The sequence below is a fragment of the Bison bison genome, unplaced genomic scaffold, assembly GCF_000754665.1.
Source record: "Bison bison bison isolate TAMUID 2011002044 unplaced genomic scaffold, Bison_UMD1.0 scf7180017863885, whole genome shotgun sequence".
Taxonomy (NCBI): Eukaryota; Metazoa; Chordata; class Mammalia; order Artiodactyla; family Bovidae; genus Bison; species Bison bison.
In genome coordinates, this window is record NW_011494457.1 from 557965 (window position 1) to 567437 (window position 9473).

General features: G+C 41.9%; 1 protein-coding gene across 2 annotated transcripts in view; it reads left to right on the forward strand.

Annotated features, from left to right (window-relative positions):
* TNRC6B (trinucleotide repeat containing 6B) overlaps positions 1-9473 on the forward strand; it is a 186631-nt gene that overhangs the window by 4745 nt on the left and 172413 nt on the right. For both annotated transcript variants that reach the window (XM_010833743.1, XM_010833742.1), the window contains exon 2: positions 2224-2314. In XM_010833743.1, coding sequence (XP_010832045.1) covers positions 2224-2314 — 91 coding nt within the window. The remainder of the gene's footprint in view (positions 1-2223; positions 2315-9473) is intronic.

Consider the following 9473-nt stretch of genomic DNA (forward strand, 5'->3'; position numbering starts at 1 on the left):
GTGAAGCCCCAGCACAGCCATAAATAAATAATTTTTTTTAAAAAAAGCTGTATTGGAGAATGCAGCTTACATCTACGGGAGGAAACAGAGTCTTAACAGTGAAGCTCAGAATTCAACAGTCTTACCTGTCACAGGTAGCCATGAGGGACCTGTGTTAATGGGTCTGAGAGCTGAGCACAGTGAGTGCTCCTGAGGGACAGGCAGCTTCAAAAGGGAGGAGACAGGAGGGCCGAGCTCACATAGCTTGTTTCTCCTTCTCAACTCTCCATTCATATAAGATCCTGTCCCTTCACTAGGGTGGAGTGTGTGGATGGAGAGGAGCCAAGCGGGAAACCTCAGGAGAGGGAAGCTCGTTCAAATGGAAATGGCACAGAGATAATGGAGATGCCTTTCCTGGTCTGCTGTGGCTATAATGTATCATCTATGAAATACAATCTCTGTTCCAGTAAAGTAGAGTGGGAACTTAAAAGACATTTGTGAAGCAGTTTGTATACCACATCTTTCTAGTTATGTTACTGAGTTTTTCCGGGGCTGTCAGTTTAGTCTTCATAGAAAGGGTAATTCTGCTTTGGCACAACTGTCACAAATAGGTGTGAGGTACCACACCACCTAGAGAACGCCTGTTTCACTTTCTGCGTGTTTTGCAGAGGGAATGGATGGTGTTGGTTTGTGTGGAGTGAGTGAGTGGGGTGGGGGTGGTCAAGGGACTTCCAGTGTACCAATTTCACATTTTACGTTATATATATATATAAACACTGGTTCCCAACAGACGTTATTAGACGAGCACAGTGGGTGTTTTTATGTCCTTCCCCACCCACCAGGTGAAGAAACAGATTCTCAGAAATACCTTTTGGTCTCAGACCTTGTGAATGGTTATTGAGAAGCCTGTGCCAGAACCAGATTGGCACATCTCCTATCTGCTGTATTCGTAAAGATTTCTCTCATGCCAGAAAGGTACACTGTCAAGCATCATTTTAGCTTTCCTATTTTGTAGCTTTGAGCCCTTTGAAGAATTTGAAAAAAATATTCATACCTGTATTACAATGGAGATTTGTTTGTGTCAGTTTGAGTACTTCAGTCACTCAGTCGTGTCCAACTCTTTGCAAACCCCATGGACTGCAGCACGCCAGGCTTCCCTGTCCATCACCAACTCCCAGACTTGCTCAAACTCATGTCCATTAAGTTGGTGATGGCATCCAACCATCTCATCCTCTGTTGTCCCCTTCTTCTCCTGCCTTCAGTCTTTCCCAGCATCAGGGTCTTTTCCAATAAGTCAGTTCTTCGCATCAAGTGGCCAAAGTATTGGAGCTTCAGCTTTAGCATCAGTCCTTCCAGTGAATATTCAGGGTTGATTTCCTTTAGAATTGACTGGTTTGATTTCTGGCAGTCCAAGGGACTGTCAAGAGTCTTCTCCAAAAGCATCAGTTCTTCAGCACTCAGCTGTCTTTATGGTTCCTATTCCTTAATAATTACATATTTAATGAATTAATTTGAAGGTTGCATAAACGTTAGTAGTTTCTTTTGGGTTCATTTTAATTCATAAAATTTTAATATACTTTTATTTGACTCATTTTATTCTTAGAAGAAAAATTGCTACTTTTTATTGTCTTGCCCTATAGGCCTGTTATCATATAAAAATAAATAAACTGAAATTTATTGAGCAGGTTTTCTTAAAATAGAAAGGTAGGATCAACCATTAGAGTATACCTGAATTTCAGTTATAAAATACCATAAATATTGAACGTAAATTATAAACCTAAGAAACCCAGCCACTTGCAGTAGCCTAGCCTGATAGTTAGACTATATGCCCTGCTACAGCATAACAAGTGGCCCCCTACTTTTCTCAGATGGGCCACTTTTCCAACAGGTCAGTGTTTGTACTGTATGAATTGCTAAAGATTTTTACTCTTAACCTCTGCCACAAGTCAAATAAAAAGAGGAAAGAAATCTAGAACTGTTTACTAATCCAGTGTCTTCAGCCTTTCCTAATTATGCTCTCATAAGGTGGGGAAAACTCTCTCCCTGCCTCTCTCCCTGGGATATTTGTGTATGTATGCTACACACACACACACACACACACGTGCATGTGTACACACACATTACTCAAGGTCATTGCTTCATACTATTTTTAGTCTTGGTGACAGAATTTCAATGTAATCTGAGAAAGCAAATATGCACACTGATTCCTTATGTGTGTTTTTTTTCTCTTCTTACCTCTTTTAGGCAGTATTTGTGTGTTTCTGCAGAGTTTTGCACAGAGTCTGTTCCCATGCAGACCAATGAGGGAGAAGTATCGGAAGAAAGCAGTTCCAAGGTCAGTGAATTACTAAAGGTGCAAACAGTCTGAGCAGAAATTAAACAACAGGGACAGTGAGTGAGGAGAGTGGGTGTTGTGTTTTAGGTGAATTTAGACATCTGATTGATTTAAATTAAACCTCATCTAAGATTGAAAGGATTTTTTTCCTTCTCAGTATCCACTTTTGTTACATTCCGTGACAAATTTAAAACAAATTTCACTGAGCTCATAGAAAAATTTATGATTCACTTGTAGACTACTAGCACTTTATCTTTTAAGGTTTTATTATGCAAGTTGTATGTACTTATTTTAAAAATTAAAGCAAATCAGAAGTGTATAAGGTAAAAAATAAAAAAGCCTATGCCTTATTCCTGCTACACAGAGGTATCACTGATCATTTTTAGACATTTTTGGTTATAAATTTATAAATGGCATTTGGTTTGGTTTTTCAGGCTAAAGCTTAAATGAGTACTTCGTTGTCACCTGTGTAGAAGTGGTTACGTTTGTGTTGATACCTGTCTATATCTAGCTCCATGTCCTGAGTCTCCTTGGCTTTTTCTCTTCTTGGTCATATAAAACTCTCAGTATCACCTTCACGTCCCTTTTTCTCCTGTCAAAATCACTTCTAATCCTTGCTGGGAGCTCCAAGCGTATCCCACACTGTGTTCTAAACAGTTCCCCGCACCTGTAGGGCTGTCTGCCCTGAACCGTCCTGAAGGAAGTCCTTTGCTGTTGCCACTGCTGCTTATACTCTCTTGGGAAGGTTTATTCTTTCTCCACATCCATAGGGTCAGACACCACTGAGCAACTGAACAACAACAACAAATTCTTTCCCCAGAGCAAAAGTGGAGAGGGGTCAGATGTCACCAGATGAAACTCCAAAACATCGTGCTAATTGGAAGAAGCCGAGCACAAAAGGTCACATATGATTCCATTTATATGTAATATGTAGAATAGATAATTACATAGAACACAGGCTGGTGGTTGCCAGAGATTGGTTGGGGGAAGCGGAATGAGGAATGACTACTTAATGGGTACGTGGGCTGGGCTACAGAGAAGCACAGTTTGTGCCCCGAGCCCCAGAGCTCCTTGTGAAAGATGCTCTTCAGCTTCTCTGAATCTCCCCTCATTACAGTCCATGTGTTAGGTAGAAGGACAGGTTCATCCTCTCCCCTTGTTTGTTTTTCCCCCCGTATCACCAGATCCCTTCCTTCTTTCTGCCAAAGTAGAATCCAATAGACTTTTATCAGACTCATCTAGATCCCGGCATCCCTGGTAATTCAGATGGAAAAGAATCTGCCTGTAATGCAGGAGACATTGGGAAGATCCCCTGGAGAAGGGAATGGCAACCCACTCCAGTATTCTTGCCTGGAGAAGCCCATGGACAGAGGAGCATGGCAGGCTACAGTCCATGGGGTTGCAAAGAGTCAGACACGACTGAGCACTTTGATCTAGTTCCTAACATGTTCACTTTCATTTAGATCCCTAAACCTGGTTTAAGGAGAGTCAGAATAAGTGAGAGATGCACACACTCTAAGAATGTCCCCCAAACACTCACACACCGAGACATGTACACCGAGGCCAGCCACCAAAAATATACAGACCCCAGGATTTCTACAGTACACACAGACCCTTCCCCAAGACCCTAATTAATTAGTTTATAATAAACCACAATGTTAAGGAAGACTAGATTCTTGGATCCTCTGACTAGTACATTCTCTTCCTGGAAAGCTAGGTTGAAATTGGAAGATTGCTTGGCAAGTATGTGACTAGATCGACATAGAATGCTTAGTTGTACCAGAAGCTCAGTTTCCACCTCCTTTCTGGGGAAGGAAGGAGGACTGCATTTCTTGATTTTTCAATTATTGAATATTTCATCAGTTCAGAATCAATTAGGCTAAAGAGTAAAAGAATATTTTTGGGGGGGGGAACTTCCTTAGTGGCCCAGTGGCTAAGACTCCACACTCCCAGTGCAGGGGGCTGGGGTCCAATCCCTGGTCAGGGAACTAGATCCCACGTGCTACAATTCAGAGTTTGCATGCCACAGCCAAAGATCCTGTGTGTCACAACTAAGACTTGGCACAGCCAAATAAATAACAGGTTTTAAAAAAAAAGAATATTCTTTTTATACTTGCAATAAGTAGATGCTTCTGCTATTAAAATTAAATTATAACTTTGTTTTCACTAGTCTTCATTTACGTTACATTTTATGACTTTTTTCTTATGCTTCTCTTTGTTTAAAATCTTGAAATGATTTGATGTTAATGCAGGAATTTATCCTAGTACTATGGTAACATAATTTGTGGTTTTCTGTTAATAGAAATAAGTTAGGAAAGGTAAATGGTGTTGAGAAAAAGTGGGGACTTTTCTGCAAAACAATGACTTTGAATTAAATCATTAAAAAAAAATAATTCTTGAGCATATGTTATTAGTGGATACACTACAACAAAGAAAAAAGACATGGTTCTTACTCTCAAGGTGGTTACATTTTAGTGGGAGAAACAAACATAAATAAAGATAATGATTCTGAATTATGATCAATACTATGAAGAAAATAAAATAATACAATACAGGGTGACCGGAAGGACAAGCTTAGGTTAGTCAAGCAAGCCCTCTGTGAACACGTGGCATTTCAGCTGAACAGTAAAGACTGTTGAGACTCTAAAAGAGTAAAGAACAGTAAAGACTCTTTACACAGTTGGAGGGAGCCAACTGTGTAAAGAGCTAGAAGAACAGTACACCAGACAGAAGAAACAACTTCAGAAGCCCTTGGCCTCTTCCAAGAACTGACAGAAGTCCTGTGCCACTGAGTGGTGATAGGAAGTTACAGAGAGAGACTGAGACCTTGCAAGAACTTGACAGTCCTGGCATAGAATGTGGTTTCTGTCATGTGGGAAGAATTTCTGTCAACTGGGAAGCCATTGAAGGCAGTTAAAGTAGGGAGTCATGTGATATGATTCCGTTTTTAAAAAATTTATTATTTATTTGGCTGTACCAGGTCTTAGTTAGAATATGTGGGATCTATAATTTCAGCATGTAAACTCTTGGTTGCAGCATGAGGGCTCTAGTTCCCTGACCTGGGATCGAACCTGGGCCCTCTGCATTGAGCGTGCAGTCTTGGCCACTGGACCACGAGGAAAGTCCCCATGATTTCATTTTTTAAAAATCACTCTGGCTTCTATGTGAGGAATGGATTGGACTGAAGCAGGAGTGGGAGCAAGAAGACCAGTGAGAAAGAAGACAGTCCTAGTCAGTCACTTGGGTGAGAGAGAAAGTGGATTTGCATACTGCACTGAAGTGGAGGAAGACAGACTGGAAATATACTGGAGGTAAAGCCGACGTGGGCACCGCATTCCAGCACTCTTTCCTGGAAAATCCCATGGACGGAGGAGCCTGGTGGGCTGCAGTCCATGGGGTTGCTAAGAGTTGGAAACAACTGAGCGACTTCACTTTCACTTTTCACTTTCATGCATTGGAGAAGGAAATGGCCACCCACTCCAGTGTTCTTGCCTGGAGAATCCCAGGGATGGGGGAGCCTGGTGAGTCTATGGCAGTTGCACAGAGTTGGACACGACTGAAGCGACTTAGCAGCAGCAGCAGCAGCAAAGCCGACGTGATGTGAGGATGAACTGGAATACTTTTGCTTCCTAGAAACCAAGAGGTACATTTCAAGAAAAAAGGTAGAATCAATACTGTCAGATGCTGCTGAGAAGCCAAGGAGGTTGGTAATTGAGAAAATGTAGCTGGATTTATTTTTTGAAGAATTAATTAAAGAAAAGGTACACAAAATTTTCTGGAGAGGTGGAGGTATTCTGTGTCCGAGAGGAGTATGGATCACACGGGTGTATATCCATTTGTTAAAAGTATACTTCTAGAATTTGCAATTAAAAAGTACAACTTTTCAGGTACACTTTACCTGTGAAAACTGTAAAATAACAGTAATTGAATAGGGATGGAGAACGGATGGAGGTATGGATGAAGCAAGAATGACAGAATGTTCACAGCTTTTGAAGCTTGGTGATGAATACATAAGGATTCATTTGTATTCACTTTGTATATGCTTGACATTTTCCATAATAATGCTTTTAAAAGAAATTTATTAGTGGTCTTCAAGACGAAGAGGATGAGAAACCAATTTTATGGGTTCAAAGGAAATGAAATGATAAAAACATAAAGAGTGGTGGCTGTAGTCTACTATCCAGTTGTGAAATCTACAAGTAAATGAAGAGAGCAGAGCGCCGAGTAGTGTGTGTGCTGTGTGCTCAGCCACGGCCAACTCTTTATGACCCCATGGACTGCAATCCACCAGTCTCCGTGGCCTGTGGGATTCTCCAAGCAAGAATACTGGAGTGGATTGCCATTTCCTGCTCCAGGGGAGCTTTCCGACTCAGGGATCAAACCTCAGTCTCCTGCATCTCCTGCATTTGCAGGCAGATTATTTACCATTGAACCACCTAGTTCCCTGACCAGAAGGAGGTATTGGTTCAAGTGAAAGGAGTTTTTTAAGATTAAAAAAAATTGTGTTTATTTATTTGGCTGTGTCGGTCTTAGTGGCAGCATGCAGGATCTTTCACTGTGGCGCACAGATTCTCTAGTTGTGGCACATGGACTCCAGAGCCCCTGGGCATAGTTGCTCCGCAGCCTGTGGGATCTTAGTTGCCTGACCAGGGATAGAACCACATCTCCTTCATTGTAGGACGAATTCTTAACCACTGTACCACGAGGAAAGTCCTGTGAAAGATTTTTTTAAATGGAGGAGGCCCAGGCATGTTTGAGTAAAGAGCGAAGAAATGAGTGGAGGAAGGCTGAGTGTGTTTATGGAAGCGGTTCACCAGGTTTGTGAGTTTGAAGGAGCCTGGGGATCAGTGAGGCTGGCCCCTGCTGCTGTGGTGGTACCTGGGCTCAGGCCAGAACCCTGCTCTTCTGACTCTTGTCTGGTGGTGACTGATATTTGGAGGAGAAAAGAAAGAAAGTGGGGTCCAGCTTAATGTTCCCTCTGAAATAGAAATCATTGTTAAATTGAAGAGTTTAGCTTGCATGATTGAAATGACGAGTTTAGATTTCCTTTTAAGGAGGACAGTTTTGGAATGGCATTGGTAGAGAAGGTGCTAAGAATAGCTAATAAGTGAATGAAAGGGTCAGTGCAGTTTTTAAAAATACCCATGTACATATTGTACTGACAGAAATCAGGTGTGCCTTATGGTTGGACAGGATTGACAAAGGACATCTTCTTGGAGACTGTTGATGTTCTTTTTGAAGAAATATTCCCTGAAATCATCGTGCAGTATCTTCCAGAGGCTTTTTTTTCTTTTTTTTTGGAGAGATGTTTAAATTCAGAGATGGGATTATATATTCTTGAGAGTTAGGATGTGTACACTTCAGTCTGTTGAGTTTAGAAGACTCTGTCTCTGCTAGAAAGATAAAAAGCAGAGGATGGCTTCTAGAAGTTGGCTGTTGGGACTTCACTGGTGGTCCAGTGGCTGTGCTCTCAGTGCTCGGGGATCAGCTTCGATCCCTGCTCAGGGAACTAGATCCTACATTCCACAACTGAGTTTCCATGCTGCAACTTAAAGATCTTCCATGCCACAGCTAAAGATGGTGCATGCCACAATGAAGATCAAAGACCCTACGTGCCACAACTAGACCCGGCACAGCCAAATAAACAAGTAAATACTAAAATTCATTGATGTCTACACTGTCTACACTTAGTTCAGTTCAATCGCTCAGTCGTGTCCGACTCTTTGCGACCCCATGAACTGCAGCATGCCAGGCCTCCCTGTCCATCACCAACTCCCAGAGTTCACTCAGGCTCACGTCCATTGAGTCAGTGATGCCATCCAGCCATCTCATCCTCTGTTGTCGCCCTCTCCTCCTGCCCTCAATCTGTCCCAGCATCAGAGTCTTTTCCAATGAATCAACTCTTCGCATGAGGTGGCCAAAGTACTGGAGTTTCAGCTTCAGCATCAGTCCTTCCAAAGAACACCCAGGACCAGTCTCCTTTAGAATGGACTGGTTGGATCTCCTTGCAGTCCAAGGGACTCTCAAGAGTCTTCTCCAACACCACAGTTCAAAAGCATCAATTCTTCAGTGCTTCGCTTTCTTCACAGTCCAACTCTCACATCCATACATGACCACTGGAAAAACCATAGCCTTGACTAGATGGACCTTTGTTAGCAAAGTAATGTCTCTGCTTTTGAATATGTTATCCAGATTGGTCATGACTTTCCTTCCAAGGAGTAAGCGTCTTTTAATTTCATGGCTGCAGTCACCATCTGCAGTGATTTTGGAGCCCAAAAACATAAAGTCTAACACTGTTTCCACTGTTTCCCCATCTATTTCCCTTGAAGTGATGGGACCAGATGCCATGATCTTAGTTTTCTGAATGTTGAGCTTTAAGCCAACTTTTTCACTCTCCTCTTTCACTTTCATCAAGAGGCTTTTTAGGTCTCTTCACTTTCTGCCATAAGGGTGGTGTCATCTGCATATCTGAGGTTATTGATATTTCTCCCGGCAATCTTGATTCCAGCTTGTGTTTCTTCCAGCCCAGCGTTTCTCATGATGTACTCTGCATATAAGTTAAATAAACAGGGTGACAATATACAGGCTTGACGTACTCCTTTTCCTATTTGGAACTAGTCTGTTGTTCCATGTCCAGATCTAACTGTTGCTTCCTGACCTGCATATAGGTTTCTCAAGAGACAGGTCAGGTGGTCTGGTATTCCCATCTCTCCAGAATTTTCCACAGTTTATTGTGATCCACACAGTCAAAGGCTTTGGCATAGTCCATAAAACAGAAATAGATGTTTTTCTGGAACTCTCTTGCTTTTTCGATGATCCAGCAGATGTTGGCAATTTGATCTCTGGTTCCTCTGCCTTTTCTAAAACCAGCTTGAACATCTGGAAGTTCACGGTTCACATATTGCTGAAGCCTGGCTTGGAGAATTTTGAGCATTACTTTACTAGCATATGAGATGAGTGCAATTGTGTGGTAGTTTAAGCATTCTTTGGCATTGCCTTTCTTTGAGATTGGAATGAAAACTGACCTTTTCCAGTCCCGTGGCCACTGCTGAGTTTTCCAAATTTGCTGGCATATTGAATGCAGCACTTTCACAGCATCATCTTGCAGGATTTGAAATTGCTCAACTGGAATTCCATCACCTCCACTAGCTTTATTCGT